We start from the raw sequence: 16,803 nt of genomic DNA, 5'->3' as shown, positions 1-16,803 counted from the left end.
TAAATGTTAGGGACCAATTTGGCAAATTTCCCTTATGTATATTAGCAGCTTGCACAGTGGCAAAAAGAAAGCTGAAGAAGTAGGACTGTAGTATTGTCTGGGGTGCCTGTAGGGCTATTAGATGTCCTCTCTTATGGTAAAAGCTAAAGTTGTTTGAGGTCCTATCTTACCTTACCTTACCTGACCTGACATCTTAAATACTCTGGCAAGGACAAGCGTGCATATTTCCGTGGGAGTGTTCCAACTGCTTCTAATAATTATAAAATTCACATGATATCTGCCTTTTCATGCTTTTGTAGAAAAGAATTCATTATGCATGGTTAAATTTTGGGTTAGAAATGGTTCCTTCTTGATTGCTGCAATTATCCATCCTACTAGAGCCAATGCATGAAGGTTCCAAGCTGACTTTTGCATGCTGTTCATTAGCAAATAGTTTGACATTTTTTTTGAATAAAGCAGTTCTTTGTTATTATTGCTATGGACCCCCTTGGTCGATTTTTCAGCTGATACCTGTGTCATCTATTCATAAATACCAATCGGCTGCCCTTGACATACCAGACCACAAGAAGCGTAGAAAGTGTTTGATGCTTTTCGAAGTTGCCTGCTATCTTCAGGCACTTATTAACAGAGCTTGAATGAGCATTCTAACAAATTCAAAACTTCATGTTTCCAAAATATCCTTCCGTACTAAAATTTATTTACCAATTGCATTCTTATTGGATTTTTATATTGTTAACGCGTAGTTTTATGTCTATGGTGTACATTCTCACCTTTTTTTTTTAAAGAAAAAAAGTAAATTAAGAGCGATTCTCCGTTTACTCTCTTGAATACTCGAACCCTGTCGGTTACAATTGAGATTGATGTATAGTCTCACATTTTAAAATTTGATACGATTACCACATAATTTCATGTCTGTGACATACATTCTCATATTTATTATTATGCTCCATTGTATTCAGTCACTATTGGTGAAATTCCAAATTAAGCCACCCCTCATCTTAAGTCAAACAGGGGAGCTGATTGCTGACCAAGTCTAGCATTTCATGGGATTTTATTTTACTCGGTCCTCTGTAGGATTAAACCGCGAACCAAAGTTCCAACGCGGATCCGTCATGATTAACTTGATACCATCAGCATGAAAGAAATTTCACATGCCAAAACATAAAGAGCTCTTGTTCGATTTATTTAATGGTATCTTTGATTTACTTTTTGTTCCAGGCAAAATCTGAAGGATCATATGTTTGGGTAGCTGAAATTAGAATAAAACCCCCAACCACGTTCCGACATGGGATTTTGTCATTATCCCGAAACATAAAGAAATCAGGACGAACCTGCATGAACAATTAACATGAGCAGGCTGGCCACATTTGATTAACAAACAAAACTGTTGATATGAACATAATTTGTGTTTTAAAACCAGTTTAGTTGACAAATCACAAAACCAAAAGTCTATTATATGTTGTTATACGTAGTTCGCTTGTTGCAAAGTAAGCCTGCAATCGTGTCACAATAAATTCTGTCAAACCTACAATTTAATACCCACATGAAAGGTCCTACCAGCCCCATCTTCTTTCCACCTCTCTTCCCTCTCCTATTCCTGCTGATCTTCATAAATACCAACCCCCCTCTTCATTGAGAACACACGTCATTCACGAGTTTACATATCCCAACACCTCCCTAAAAGAAAGTCAAGAAAAGTTAGATTTCAGATCACAACCCCATTTAGGAAAACAGGCAGGAAAATGAAGCTGATCCCTTCAATCTTCAAGAACAAAGAAACAGCAAAGAACCATCATTCCTTGATGCAGAAATGGCCCTCTTGCAACCAGCCCAAGACACTCTCTTTTCGAGCCGGGGATGACGTGTTCAAGACGGTTAACTCTGTCTACTTCGACCCTTTGGATATCGGGATATCTGAAACACAAGATTCTTGGTTTACAAACTCATCAGAGTCGGCCAGCTTCTCAACTGAATCCGAGGAAAACTCAGGGGAAGAGTCACTGGAGATGATACTTCGGGGAGTGAGGTCAGAAAGGTTGTTTTTTGAGCCTGGAGGAAGAAGTTCTATGATCTTAGAAGAAGAGGAAGAAGCAGCAGAAGTTGAGAAAAGCTGCGAAACTTTTCCACCTCTGAAAGAGAGTGTTGTGCTAGCCATGGAATCGGAGGATCCTTATTTGGATTTCAAGAAGTCTATGGAGGAAATGGTGGAGACAAATGGATTAAAAGATTGGGAATCTTTGGAAGAGTTGCTTGCATGGTATCTAAAGATGAATGGGCAGACAAATCACGGATTTATTGTGGGGGCTTTTGTTGATTTACTCATTGGACTTGCGTCTTCCAATTCTAACAAGTCTTGTTCTGACCATGATCATGATTCTTCATTTTTGTCTGCTTCTTCTTCTTTCTCTTCTCCTACTTCTTCTCCTCTATCTCCTGTTGGTCGAAAGGAGAAGAAGGAGATTGATAATGATGATGCAGGAGACCAGATAGTGGAAGAACTGCATTAGTCTTAGCGTTCATTTTGTATACTATTAAATTTTGTATATTAGTAGGATGCTCAAGAAATGAACAATGTACACCACATGTCAATTTTGATCTCTCTCTTTCACATAAGTCAGGGAACGTATTCACTCACAGTTGCGTAGGATGTAGGACAAATGCAGTTCTTTGATGATCTACCGCCAACCACTTCCAACAGAAAAAGCATCTCAAAAGAGACAAAAAAAAAAAAAAAACCAGGCTTGTAGATAAAAAAATGTTCAGTTGTTTAAACGCTTCTTGTTTGCTTTTCTTTTGTTGATTTAGGGAGTTTTCTTCGGTTTGAGGACACATCTTGGTGAGCAAGAACTGGGGTCTTTGCTATTTGATGACCAAGGCGATGAACATCACTTTAATTAGCAACAGACTATTTATGATAGCATGCAATGGATGTACGTGTAGTCTCTCCATTGTCTTGTACTATGATGGTTTTGATAATACCACTATCAGCTAGCATCTCCTGAGGTGATAAATGGTAAGAGCCCAGAAGTCATGGAAACCAGAAGAGGAAAGAGATAGGGAAAAGTTAGAGGGAAGGAAGTGGGGGAGGGGAGTGGGTAGGGCTGGTCCTTACTGTTGGAAGAAGCATGGGAGGAGGATAATGCGGGACAAGGGCCAGCCTGGAAGAATTGAAAACCTGGAATAGGACCAATGATCATGGTTGATGGCATTCAGGCTCAATCCAGAATACACCATTGATCATTTCATCTATATTTTTAGCCCCACCAATGATTGTGATCTTGCAAAATACCTCTTCTTCTTTTGTTTCCTTGTACTACTACTTATCCGGTTGAATATAAATGCTTCCATCTACATCTTCTTCGATTTGATCAACGTAGGTAATCTGAAGTTCGATTGGAAAAGGTAAAATCATGCAATTTGAAAGAAATTTGGGTGTAAAAGACACTTCTCAGGTATCTCAAGCAGGAATGACAAAAAGGAAAATAAACAAACAAACCAAAAGAACAAAAGAAAAATATTAAAAAAAAAAAAAGGCAAAACAATGGGTAAGAAAGATACTTGCTCAGGTTGCGAAACTGATTAGTTCTGGTGTTAAATTTTCTTACGACTAATAGCTAGATTGACTAGTAAGTTATAGTCGACAGAAGACTTTTAAACAACATCAAATTATTATTGTCTCTGTTGGGAACAGCGCATCAAGGACCAAACTTACCAGTACTGGTTAGACACCACGCCTCAATATTTTAGCTGGATGACAATGACAATCAAATAATTACTCGATGATTGAAATTTTTCGTGCACAGCTTCAGTTCTCATCCATTTCATTTCACCAACGCGTCTTCCTTCCCTTTCATCCATGCATGTGAGAAGATGAATCACATGGGCTTGAAGATGCAACAGATTGATATGCGACATGTGTTAATGTCTGCAGTAAAGCTGTGAGCTGCTTCATCTGCCTTTGCTGCCCGCGAGGACATCTGAGCATCGCATAGACATTAGTCTTTTAACAAATTGCTATATGAAGTAAAAAACAGCAGGACACATCCCTTAGTCGGAACTGCTTGAAGGTTTGTACACTTCACATGGAGCAAGGACATTAGGTAACATCAGTCTGAACAGGGTGCAATGGTGCAAGAAGCAGAACACCATCCGCATTTAGAAAAGGGTCAGTGGCCACCATGGATGGACTTCATCAATTCTCTGTCACATCAACTTTCCCCACATTCCAAAATTTTGCAGATGGAACCCGGACCACCGTAAAATCTCCAAAGCCCTGTTCACCTGTTTAATGTTACTGGTGGACAAAGACACCATTTCAAATTGGTAGCGAATCTAGCACAAATGTTCAATGAAAATGCGGCTGCAGCTGGATCGAAAATTATTTGACATAACAATTCTTCCTCAAGTTAATTTAACCAGTAGAGTTTGATTATAGCCTTCATTATTCAGATATCATGAGAACCCAGATCATGTATCAGTGGAATTGATCTCTTCAGAATGATTTGACAAGCTGTAACTTCCCCTTAGAGACTTCTTTAGAATTAATCTCAATTCTATGTTTGTCGAAACTTGTTTCTTGCCATGTAGTGTAACTATGTATTTACATAACCAGGGATCTTTTCATCTACAATCCAATTATATTTCTCAACAAGGACAGGAACCCCAAACACCGTATATTGACGCTCTCTGCAGTTAGAAGCAACCATGATATGTATAACAGAACTATCATGGTTTCGCCAATTTCCACCCTTTATCTCATGCTATGCTTCTCCTTATTTAGTAAAGAGAAGAAAGCAGTCTTGGCAGATTGCACTGCCGATACAACGACTGATGTCCCACAATCACTCACGGAATGATTTTTTAGTCCATTTTGACAACATAAATCTATCATCCTAACCCTATTTTATTGAGGTGGCATGAACTATTTTTATCCAACAAAAATAGGACATAATATGTCATTCTGGTATCTTAGCAAGACCTGCACGTGTCGATTATCCGAGAGTACATATTAATCTTCATCCTGCATTTTTTTAAGCCGCCAAACAAATTCAACGTAGTATTCTCTGCCTTCCTTGTTAGTATTGTTTATATAAATGCAACATCAGGCACCACTCCTTGAAGCTAACAATTTAAAATCATCTTCTGCAAACTCAGACAAACATTAGGGCATACAGGTCCATTCAACAAGAATTGCCAATTTGCATTACTCTAGCAAAATGCAATCTTCCAACACAAGTCCAAACAACCAAATGTAAACATCTTTAGGCAAAACTCTTTAATCAAAGTTGTAATACAACATCCAAAACTCATGGGGCTAACTGCAGACCTTACAACATTCATCTCCCAATTCCAATCAGAAGGAGCAGGCAGACGAAGCTCAATCTGAATCCTCATAGAGCTCCCCTTCATCAGATGGCTCATCAAAAGATCGCATGTCAAGCTGGTAGCGAAGGATTCCACCAATGCCACCAAATCCTCGGCAGAACTGAGATCCCTCTTGAGATTTGTTTGTCACAAACTCGAGCACGCAACCAAACTTCTTGTATTCGTTAGCAAACCACTCCAGCAATGGCATCTTTTCCTGAACCTCCAATTCACTGGACGTGGTTGCGTCCCTGAAGTTGCTCTGGTCCGCCTCTTGGTCCTTGTTCAAATGTTTTATGACAATCTCGTTAGTCGCACTGTTTTTAACAGTGTAGCGATTGATATCCAGATTTTCCCACACGATAAGTGTTTCCACAGCTCCCATTTCCAAAGCTTTTAGCGTGTCATCCACACCAAACACATATTTTCCAGTATCCTGACTGATTTCCTCAAAAAATTTCCCTATCAAGCGCTTTTCTTGTATGAATTTCACATTTGCCAAAATTTCGGCAGATAGTTCAATGGCCTGATTGAAACCATTTTCCCCACCATATGATACATCTACCACATTAAGTATCTTTGCTTGGAGGCGTGGATCAAACATATCTGATTGGCTTAGCTCTGTTTTGAAATCAGCTGATCCAGCAAGTATTAACCCCGACACATTTGGCTGACTAGTGGCAGGATTAATAAAGAACTGTGTTGCAAGCTCTGCAGTCTTCCTTACATAATTGTGGCGCTTCTCCATTCGAAGACGTGCAAAACGAAGAGCTGATTGCCCACCTCTTCCATGCTTTTTTGGAAGGTCAACTGTGAACTTGTGAAGTACTTCTCTGGTGTTGCCACTCAAGGTTCCGAACAGGGTTCCATTTCCATCCATGACAATAAATCCAAATTTCTCATCAGATTCTAAGAGTTCACTTAGAGGCTCTGTGTGAAACTTATTGTCGCAAAGGTACAAAGAAGCATTTATGGGCTTAAAAGGCTCAAAGGCAAATGTAACCTTCTTTTCCTTGCCATCTTCGGTCACTACAGTTCCAGTATACAGCACTAACCCATTAGGGGGGACCTTGTTGTAAAGTTTTAGCTTCTGCTGAGCAGAAGTGATTGCAGCTAATACAGACTGACGATTCACCCTGCTCTTAATATTTGAAGCTGTTCCATATTCTTCTGCCAGCATCTTATTGACCCTAGATATTTGATCACCAGGGGGAACGATTAGGGAGATCATGCTGGTTCCATTTCCTCTAGCGGATTCTAGGGCCTTGATTAATTTTTTAACTTTCCATATTTCTATATTCTTATCATTTTCTGCACCATCAGCCATTGCAAAAACAGCACCAGAGAAACCTGACAAGATAGCATTTCCGTAGTACAAAAATCAAAATTTACAAGTCATGAGTAGACAAATCCCTTGCTCATAATACTAGACAATAAGAAAGGCATACACAAGAAACAGAAAAAAAGACCAGAAATGATATGGCCACATGATTGCAGAATTCTGTCATGAGTATCTCCACTAAGGGTGCTTAATTATACATTCCTCAACTGAAACGCAATTTCAGTGACATTCTCCAAGGTGTCAGATTAACATGCACTAATGCTTACAATAATATGCTTTCATAGGTAAAGCAACTTGAAAAGATGAACAACAAGATCGACATCAGCCACAGAAAAGGCACAAAGAAGAAAAAGGAGACACTTTTCTAACATTTTCTATTCAATCAATAGCCCAGAATGATTGTACGTAAGTGGGAAGGTGCCCAAGGAGCTCAACTTCACAGAAAATAGGTTCCATAATGATCCTCCCTTAAGTTTAGGGAATCAGATGGATACAAGTAAGCATTGTCACTATGAAATAACCACAGGCAAAAAATGAACATAAAATCCTCAAACTCCATTAAGCATCCAATGTCTTAACAAGTCAGTGTGCATCAATGCTATAGAGAGCTGTTTTGGTCGCATTATTGAAAAAAATTGTGAAAAATTAGCATAAAATAGCACAGAGTAGGTAAATTTCGTTCCTTTTTTTTCCCCGCTTTTATCCCCCCTCCTTGGGCACAAAAAGGAGCTCTATCCATAAAAATCCAGCTGCATGCGAGTATGAACAAACTTCAGAAGCATCCTAATTCCTAGGTAGCATAACAAGTTGATATGAACAAACTTCGAGTCCAAAAGAACTCTGTGAGAAGAAAAGAGTTGGAGCTTTTGAAACTAAAAGCAGCTTCACTAATAGCTCTTGGACGCCGCCCAATTACCATTCAGGACTAGTTCTCCATACTTGATTTGTTTTGGAAAGTTTGCATTTTGCTTAGACATATCTTTCAATTTATTTGCCCATTCAAGCCAGATTACGCATACATGCTGAGAACAGATTCACCCAACATGAGCATGGGATGTCCCCATGGTTTCAAAAATTAGTTGTATCGTCGAAACTGCTTGCAAATCAACAAAGTATCATCCCCATAAATTCTTGTAAATAACCGCGTCTCATAATAACTTCAGTCATAACAAGAAATCTTGAGCTAGTGCCGCAATAAACAGCCCTGAATTTCTCACTATCATAAAACAAAAATTTTCATATTAATAAACCAAAACTGAAGAATCTATAACTCTTGATAAAACAAAGGTACCAGATTACTCAACTACAAGTAATCAATGGGGGAAAAAGGACTAGGACAACCCATATAGAAGCTTACCTGCTAATTGATTCAGAATTCAAAAAAAACAAATTTCCAATCATAAAACACTAAAATCAACAAAACCCACATCAGAAATACAAACGAAACCGTAAATGAATATATTAACAAACAAAGTACTTGAAAAAGAACAGACAGCACCGGTTCTTAGTAGTAAAAACCAGGAAGCTTACGCGCTGTATCTATAATGGCCTAAAAGAAAAGAAGCGAAAAGACGACAAGAAGTTGAAATCAGAGATATAAACAGATAGATCAAGAGAGAGAGAGAGTGGGTTACCTTGAAGGAAGAAATCTTTGGAAACAGAAGATTGAGGTGCAGTGGGCGGCGGAGGCTGTGCAGTTTTCCTTCTTGACCCGAGTTCCCTGTCCTCCCCACTTGGCCACCGCGATGCAGCACTGCGACACAGTCAGCACTTACGAGAGTTACTACTACCGCTACCGCTCTATTAGACGCTACTATTGCAACCAATTTCGGCATATTCATAAAGTGCCAGCTAATAAAGACACCCCGCACTAAAAATAGGGACTAGACACCGCTCCGTTACATTGGATTGGAGAGAACTTTTCTCCATTACATTTAAATAAAATTAATTTAAAATTATTTTTAAAAATCAAAACCATTGATAATATATTTCATTATTTATATTAATTATACATAAAATTTCGTGAGAAATTGATTGAGTTTTTCCATTTGATTAATCATTGCAAATTATTTATAATTTTAACTCATTGCAAATTATTTGTTTTGTATATGTTTGGATAGTAGATTATTTGAGATAATTTTATTAAAAAAAAATACTGTAATACTTTTTTGATATGATGTATGTGAGATAAAAAGATGATTGAAAAATATGTTAATAATACAAGCAAGTCAGTGTGTGTAAATAAAGTGTAAATAATATGTAATCCATAAAAAAAATGGATCATTTTTTAGTATTTTGATCTAGAGATCAAAAGAAAACTAGTGACATGGTTACATGATTTTATGACATAACATAAAATTAAATATAAATAAATAGAGAGACAAATGGAGAGAAATCTAATGAAACGGATCATAACCCTAAAATAGGGTATTCTAGTTCCCAAAAAAGAGAGAGAAAGAGAGAGAGAGTCTCCCTCCCTTCTCATTTTTTTTTTTTTTCAATTCAAATTTTTTCTATGAGGGGAGAAGGCCTCAACTTTAACCTTAGATCAAATCCTCTCCAGCCTCTCTCCCTCCATTATCACTCGTACTACTACTAATAGATATGTTTCCATTATTTTTTCCTTTGTCCAAATTTGTAGATATATCGTATTAACAATTAAAGAAAGAGAAGCTTCTTGAGATAGACATGTTTTGATTTAGAGTTCAAGTTTCCAAAATTTGGATTAGTTTTCTAAAAGATTTTTTTACTATATAAATTAGGAATTGTTTAATTACTTAAAATTTTATATGTTTTAAAAAAGTCAAGGAAATCTTCATCTAGCAGTTAAGGTTGAGATTCTAGAATTTATAGGTTATTTTAAGTTCAATTTCCCCTTCTTCCTCCCCTTTTTTTTAAAATCTCCAAAATCTCAACCCTACCACGTTGGAAATTTTAAAAAAATAGTTGCCTTTTGGATTTTTGTTTTTCTTTTTCAAGTGTCTTTAGACATAGAGATAAATTTTTAGGTATTTGCATTTGGAGTTTTTTACCATTGTGCATTCATTCTCATGCATTGCTTATTAAAGTGAAATAATTTTATTCATTAAAAAAATTTAACACAATTTATCTTTATTCTTACAAAAAAAAAATTAACACTTAAAGGGCTCCCTTAATGAGTACCCTTATTAGCCAAATCCCAACAAAAAAAGTAAGTAATTACATTTAGAAGGCTAATTGATACATGGAATTAAAATTAAGTACAAAACGTCAAATTTTGGCAAGACAATCTTTGCTTCAAATTGTTAGCATCTACGCTCTACATTGCCCTATGCCATTTCTGTATTAAGACGCTTTAGTAAGACTCTCATTTTTTAGTACGCCATCCATGGTTCCATTAATCGGAGGATTGCTGCCATGGGGCATGTGCTGGACTCTGGTAGGGGCCCAAAGCGAAAGGTAAATCAGGAATTCCATTTAATCTTTGTCATTTCGTTTTTCGGAGTCCGATGCAGAATCTAAACTATACAAGAGAAGGAATTGACAGGAAGTCCAAGAAGAAGGCTTTAGAGGTTATAATTAACCATGGGCTTACTGCCGATCCATTAGTTGCCAGTGTAAAAGTAACCCAGTCCATTTCTAATCAGGCCGAATACATGTTAACCCTTGCTAGCCCATGATCGTGGGAGAACGCATTCAGATGAGAAATCAGCTAGGGAGCAGAAAGTAGAGGAACCGCAAATTTTTTATACGTTGAACAGAATTGGGTTCGGCCTCTGGGATTGTTTACTAGCGGAAATTTGGGGTTTTGTTATAGCAAGGTTTACAAATGGTTTGGGATTTTGGCAGTCGTAGATGAAGTTGGATATCTTGCCGTTTAATTTGGATTGGGCCTCCATTTAACCGCAAAAAAAGAGAGAGAGGAAGAAACCACAATTTTTTAAAAATTCCACACCGGGTAATCCCTTGCGATCTTGATTAATTTGCTAAAGAAACTGTACAATCTCAGTCTTTCACAACCACAAATGCTTAGCCCCGAAAGAGTAAAAAGAAATGACATCCTAATTTTATAGTATACTTGCTTTTCGCAGAAACGGACAACAATGAAGATTAGTAAAAGTGGATGAGAAGATTAATATAGTAGTTTCAATCATTAGCGGATGAATATTATCAAAATTGAATCACATGTCTCGGTCTTGGGGGTCCAGAAGATGACCAAAAACAACAAAATAAAAAAATCTCAAAAAATTCAATACGGGAAAAGTGAACTAAAATAAAATGGATTAATATTTATACACTGACAACATAAACACTTTCACCATTACATGCATGACACACAACTCAAATTTGAATTTGAAATTCAAAATTTGCATTAAGTGTCATACATCAAATCATGATAGTGTATACTATATACATTGTCAATGTATATAAGATAAGATTTATTGAAATAGATTGCTTTAGCACTTGCCAAGGAGGATTAGTCATTAGAAGCCTACAAAGAAACTTTAAATCACATTTGGAATTTTAATTTTGTCTAAACGCTCAGGCTATTAACTCCTACTTGTGAATTATCGGTCGGGGTTATATTTTGAAACTATGTTACATACTAACATATGATTCTCCTTTTCCTTTTTGTGGATAATTAATTAGCTAATTATGATTGTTTTCATGCCTCCTCCAACCATACCAAAAAGTTCAATAATTAGGAATAGTACATAGAGTGTTTGTGGAGAGGGGTTGGTTTAGTAGGCTGAAGGAGCAAATTAAGTTGGACATCCCTTTGAAAAAATAACAAAAACTTGCAAAGAAGATGAGGGTTTTGAGACAACAGTAGCAGCAGATGACGGTGAAGAGTGATTTGCCATTTTAAATCTTTAAAAATTGGTCAAGTGATGTGTACGTGATTAATTTCAACAAAAATTCGAACGAAAAAGTAATAACGGAAAGTGATCATTTTTTATTTGTTAGAAATTAAAATTGCTCATTTTCATTATGAGAGACTGAATTTTTTCATCAATGATACTGAGAGACGATTCCCTCACGATAATCAAGAGGCGGTGGAAGAGTTTAAAATTTTTTATAGTAGAGCAGAAAATTTATCTTTTTTGGGTCCCAACAAAGCAGAACGTTTCTTCATGGGTTTCAGGCACACAAAATGTACGTTTAGGAATCCTTTATTCTATCAATCATTCCAAAAATGCTTTATTCCTTTCTCTCCTACTAGCTTAACTTCACAAAAACACACACACACAGTTCCCGATTCCTTCAAACAGACAGACAGTCCGCTCTCTCTTTTCAGGCCCCTCTCTCCTTCCCTCGGAATTGATGTTAGTTTCTCCTTTCTCCTTTTTCACCTTTTTCTCTTTTCGCGAAAGTTTTGATTGAGATATCTGTTGGCTAATTTTTTTTTTGAAGGCATATTTGTTGGACATTTGATTACACTTGCATTATTACTCAAATTACTACCATATAATATAATAGTAGGTGTTGTATGTGAACGAATTAAAGTATCTGCTATTGACTCTTCTTCTATTCAGATTTGCATGATACTAAAAATCTAGCAAAGACTTTTTGTTTGTTTTCGATCGTTTTACTAAACATGTTACCGTGGAAGTTTCTTGAGGCAGCTGCTGCTGTCCACATTTACAAAATGTTATTCATTAATTCTAGAATTGACATCGTTATTTCGAAAATTCTTCTTACTCATCAGGGAATATCTCTAACTAGTGTTGCAAAGCTTATTATGCCAAAAAACTGTTTCGAAATTAAGAATTTCCAGACAGTACTTCCCTTCCCTTCTTCAAATTCTGTTCAATCAAACAATATTTTTGCTTGCTTTTTTCCCACTTTCAACTTTGCATTCTTTTAAAATTCAAATGGAAACTTATATCATACACTTTTCTTTTCGATTAGTGTCCACAATTGTTGTTAAAACTTTCTACAAAAGATAGCCAGTCCAACTTCTTATTATCTACTCACCTTTATCCCTGTGAAAGAAAGTTAGAGAAACAACTTTAAGTCTTTAACCAAAAATAAAGAAAAAAAAAGAAAGAAAGAAAGAGAGACAGTTTAGCTTTGTCTCACATGCATTCCACTTTCGCGTACAAAACCAACAACTACAAGAAAGGCACAAACCCCACTTCACATCCTCTATTAAGCCCTTCAGCACTGCTAAATGTCCAAGCCACAAAACCTCAGCAAAATCCTCCATACGGACAAGTGACCAACTTCACTTCCTGACCTAATGAATCCAAACAAGCCGAACATTCTTCCTGTTATCCATCTTTAAACCTACAAAACCCTAGAGTTCTTGAAAATTGTTCAAAGAAAAGCAACTCTCAAACACAATCGAGATGAGAACTGGAGGTTACCCTCTCCAACAATCTCTAACAGCTGAAGCTACAAACATAGTGAAACAAGCAGTTAGCCTTGCTAGAAGGAGAGGCCATGCTCAAGTAACTCCTCTTCATGTAGCAAATGCCATGCTTGCTTCTTCCGCCAGCCTATTCCGCCGCGCCTGCCTCCAATCCCACACTCATCCCCTCCAATGCAAAGCCCTTGAGGTTTGTTTCAATGTAGCTCTCAATCGTCTCCCCACATCTACATCAAGCCCTTTATTAGCCCCTCACTCACACCTCCCTTCCCTCTCCAACGCCTTGGTTGCTGCGTTCAAGCGTGCACAAGCCCATCAACGACGCGGCTCCATAGAAAACCAGCAGCAGCCCATTTTAGCCCTCAAGGTAGAGATAGAACAGCTAGTAATCTCCATCCTAGATGACCCTAGTGTTAGTAGAGTCATGAGAGAAGCCGGTTTTTCGAGTACTCAAGTGAAAACCAAGGTAGAACAAGCAGTGTCCTTGGAGAATCGTACATCCCATAATAATAGTCCTGCGGTCAGTGCTCGTGAGTCTAAAGAAAGTATCAAACCATTACTTCTTAGAAATTGCATATCTTCTCCAACGTTGTCTTCGAGTCAATTTAGGTTGTCACTCAGCAGAGCTGCTGAACAAGTACGGGATGATGATGTGATGAGTATTGTTAGCTCAATGATGAATAAAAGGACCAAAAACACTGTTATCGTAGGGGAGTGTCCAGCTACAGGTGAAAGTGTAATTAAAGGAGTGATAGATAAATTCGACAAGGGAAATGTTCCTGGGGAAATGAGGTCCGTGCAATTTATCAGTGTCCCTCTTTTTACTTTGAGGAATATTTCTAGGGAAGAATTTGAGGAGAAACTTGGGGAGCTTAGATCATTAGTAAGAAGTTATTTGAGTAGAGGGGTGGTTTTGTACTTGGGTGATCTTAAGTGGGTTTCCGAGTTTTGGTCTACATATGGAGAACAAAAGGCTAGCTTTTACTCGCCAGTGGAGCACATGATAATGGAGCTTAGTAGATTGTTGTGTGGGATGGGGGATAGTGGAAAGTTGTGGATTATGGGGATTGCAACTTTCCAGACTTACATGAAATGTAAGGCTGGCCGTCCTTCTTTGGAGACTCTTTGGGATCTTCATCCTCTTACAATTCCCGTTGGAAGTTTGGCTCTCAGCCTTAACCTTGAGAGGTAAATGACCAAATGCCATATTCGTAACGTTAGTTCTTTTTCCTTGTTAATATAAGCAGCATTTATTCATCATAATGACTAACATAGCCGGATATTACGTCCTTCTTTTCATCATTAGAGGAATGTTGTACTTTATTTAGCACTATTTTCAGCAAAGCAAAAGCAGCTCTCTTTCTTGAGAAGTATTTTATTGCTAGCTAGTTAATTTTTGGTAGATGTGGTATAGTCTTTGAATCACTTTTTTTTCCCAGCGATTTGAACAATCATTTCGGAAGCAAGGCAGCGGGAGAGGGGTCCAGTTGGTTACTGAGTAAAGCAGGAGCTGAGAAGCACCTGACGTGCTGTGCAGATTGTGTGGCCAATTTCAAAAGAGAAGCTAGGAGCATAGCAAGAGGTCCTCTTGAAAGTGACACCATGAATGCCACTTACACTACTAGCTCAAGCTTGCCTTCATGGCTCCAACAGTACAAGGAAGAGAAAAGAAGAAAAACAAACAATGATCAGGTTTCATTTCTTGATCAAAATGTCATTTGTAAATTCGTTTATAACCTATAATTATTAGGTTCTCCAACTGACATTTTCTTTTTGTTTCTTTTGTTCAACAGGAATTTGACAAGATTAGAGATCTGTGCATGAAATGGAACTCAATCTGCAAATCGGTTCACAAAAAGAGCCCTCACTTTCTCGAGAAAGCCTCAAACTTTTCTTCAGCATCTCCTTGTTCATCTGCTTCAATGTCCTCAAATGACAAACCAAGCTCTAAATCGCATCATCAAAGTCTCCTCACCTGGCCATTGATTTTTGAACCTGACGGTCCAAATCAATCGCCTAAAGAACGCAAATTCTTTGTATCAGAAAGTGAGGAGGAAGCACTTGAACCCAAAATTTTGGCAATGTACAAGCCAGACATCAAACCTGACCTTTTATCTAATCCAAATTCTAGTCCTAATTCAGCTTCCTCCAGTGAAGCAAGTGGGGATATGGATTGCTTACTGCCTAAGTTCAAGGAGGATAACCCTGAGAATCTTGAGATTCTTCGCAATGCATTGGAGAAGAAAGTTCCATGGCAGAGAGAAAATATACCAGAGATTGCTCGTACAATCCTGGAGTGCAGGTCAGGAAAGAGCAACAACAAAGGCAAGAAAAGAAATAAAACGGATAGAGAAGAAACATGGTTGTTTTTCTTAGGTGTTGATTGTGAAGGGAAAGAGAAAATTGCTAGAGAGCTTGCAAGAATTGTTTTTGGTTCTCAAGATAACTTCATTAATATAGGTCTTAGCTCGTTCTCATCGACAAGAGCTGATTCGACAGAAGAAGTTAGCAACAAAAGATCAAGGGACGAACATGGGCGGAGTTATCTCGAGAGATTTGCAGATGCAGTTCATGAAAATCCGAGTCGTGTGTTTTTCATGGAAGATGTGGATCAAGTTAATTATCATTCCCAAAAGGGTGTCAAGAAAGCTATTGAAAGCGGAACTCTTACACTTCCTGATGGAGAAATGATTCTTTTTAAGGATGCCATTGTCATTTTCAGCTGTAATAGCTTCAGCTCAGTCTCAAGAGCTTCTTCTCCTCACATGGGTTCAGAAAGAAACAGTAATTGTGAACAGAAAGAAGAACAAATTGGAGATAACTTGGAGGAAAAGAGACCTTGTGCCTCTTTAGATTTGAATATTGCGACCGAAGACCATGCAAATGAGCACCCGTTTGCTGACATTGGGATTTTGGATTTGGTGGACAAGCAAGTTATGTTCAAAGTTCAAGTGGTGTGAAAAGAATTAAGGAGCTAGCTGACTCATCTTGAAAAATTCTACGTTAGGCTTTTCCTGAAGTTTTCTCCCCTCTCTTTTCTTTTTAAATTTTTCATTTACTTTCAATATTGGGGTGAGGGTCAAAGATTGTTAGCCATAAATCAAAAGTTTTACATTTGTGCTTAAGCTTGGGTTTGGACGTGTAGAAGTCAATGTATATTAGTAACTTCTATTCCATCTTTTAACTTGTTTAGTGCTACTATATAAGATTGGCTTGTTCTACTCGGTCAAGTTCTTTTTGTTTAGGCAACTTAGTCAAGTTCTTACTTTTTCATGCTTTTCCAATTTGTCGGTGTTGTTACCATCTTTATTTATATAGGTATAATTTTTTTTCTTTTTATCTTGACTATCGATAGATTCTCTGATTGAATTGATACTTGTGAATCCCATCAAAGTTTTTAAAAATACAATCTAGTTGAAGATGAATATTACGATTTCTAGTATTTATCATGTGCGAGTGTCAGCATTTATCAAATGATGTCCACTATCAAAAGTAAAATGAGAAAAATATCACACATAAAGCCAGCCAATGTATCTAGTTTTTCATCAAAAAAAATGTTCACCAACACACATCTAAGGTGGTTTATGTACCTATATATATGCACCGATTGGTGGATGCATGTTACGGAACAAGGTTGCATCTATTTGGCAAGAAATTGGGGAATGAATAATTAGGAAGACATAAGTTCCTTAAATGGTAATTGGATTGATTATATTTCTACATGTTTTGGGTGATTCTGAGAAGC

At 37.4% G+C, this 16,803-nt stretch overlaps 3 protein-coding genes across 3 annotated transcripts; 2 read left to right on the top strand and 1 right to left on the bottom strand.

The window, feature by feature from the left end:
- The first annotated feature begins 1,628 nt into the window (after window positions 1-1,628).
- LOC113763042 (transcription repressor OFP13) lies at window positions 1,629-2,589 on the top strand. Its single transcript, XM_027306726.1, has one exon. The coding sequence runs from the start codon at window positions 1,743-1,745 to the stop codon at window positions 2,505-2,507; it is 765 nt and encodes a 254-aa protein (XP_027162527.1). The 5' UTR covers window positions 1,629-1,742; the 3' UTR covers window positions 2,508-2,589.
- Window positions 2,590-5,115: 2,526 nt separating this feature from the next.
- On the bottom strand, window positions 5,116-8,511 carry LOC113761072 (eukaryotic peptide chain release factor subunit 1-3). Its single transcript, XM_027303889.1, has 2 exons — window positions 8,341-8,511; window positions 5,116-6,714 (listed from the first exon to the last, which is right to left on the bottom strand). Exon 2 carries the CDS (start codon window positions 6,689-6,691, stop codon window positions 5,378-5,380), a length of 1,314 nt encoding a protein of 437 aa, XP_027159690.1. The 5' UTR covers window positions 6,692-6,714; window positions 8,341-8,511; the 3' UTR covers window positions 5,116-5,377.
- A 4,350-nt stretch (window positions 8,512-12,861) lies between these two features.
- Window positions 12,862-16,342, top strand: LOC113763324 (protein SMAX1-LIKE 3-like). Its single transcript, XM_027307094.1, has 3 exons — window positions 12,862-14,246; window positions 14,498-14,750; window positions 14,852-16,342. Exons 1-3 carry the CDS (start codon window positions 13,039-13,041, stop codon window positions 16,016-16,018), a joined length of 2,628 nt encoding a protein of 875 aa, XP_027162895.1. The 5' UTR covers window positions 12,862-13,038; the 3' UTR covers window positions 16,019-16,342.
- The last annotated feature ends 461 nt before the right edge of the window (window positions 16,343-16,803 follow it).

Source organism: Coffea eugenioides, chromosome 2 (genome assembly GCF_003713205.1).
Source record: "Coffea eugenioides isolate CCC68of chromosome 2, Ceug_1.0, whole genome shotgun sequence".
Lineage (NCBI taxonomy): Eukaryota > Viridiplantae > Streptophyta > Magnoliopsida > Gentianales > Rubiaceae > Coffea > Coffea eugenioides.
Note: the sequence above shows the minus strand (reverse complement) of the source record. Positions and strands in the feature narration are given on the sequence as shown.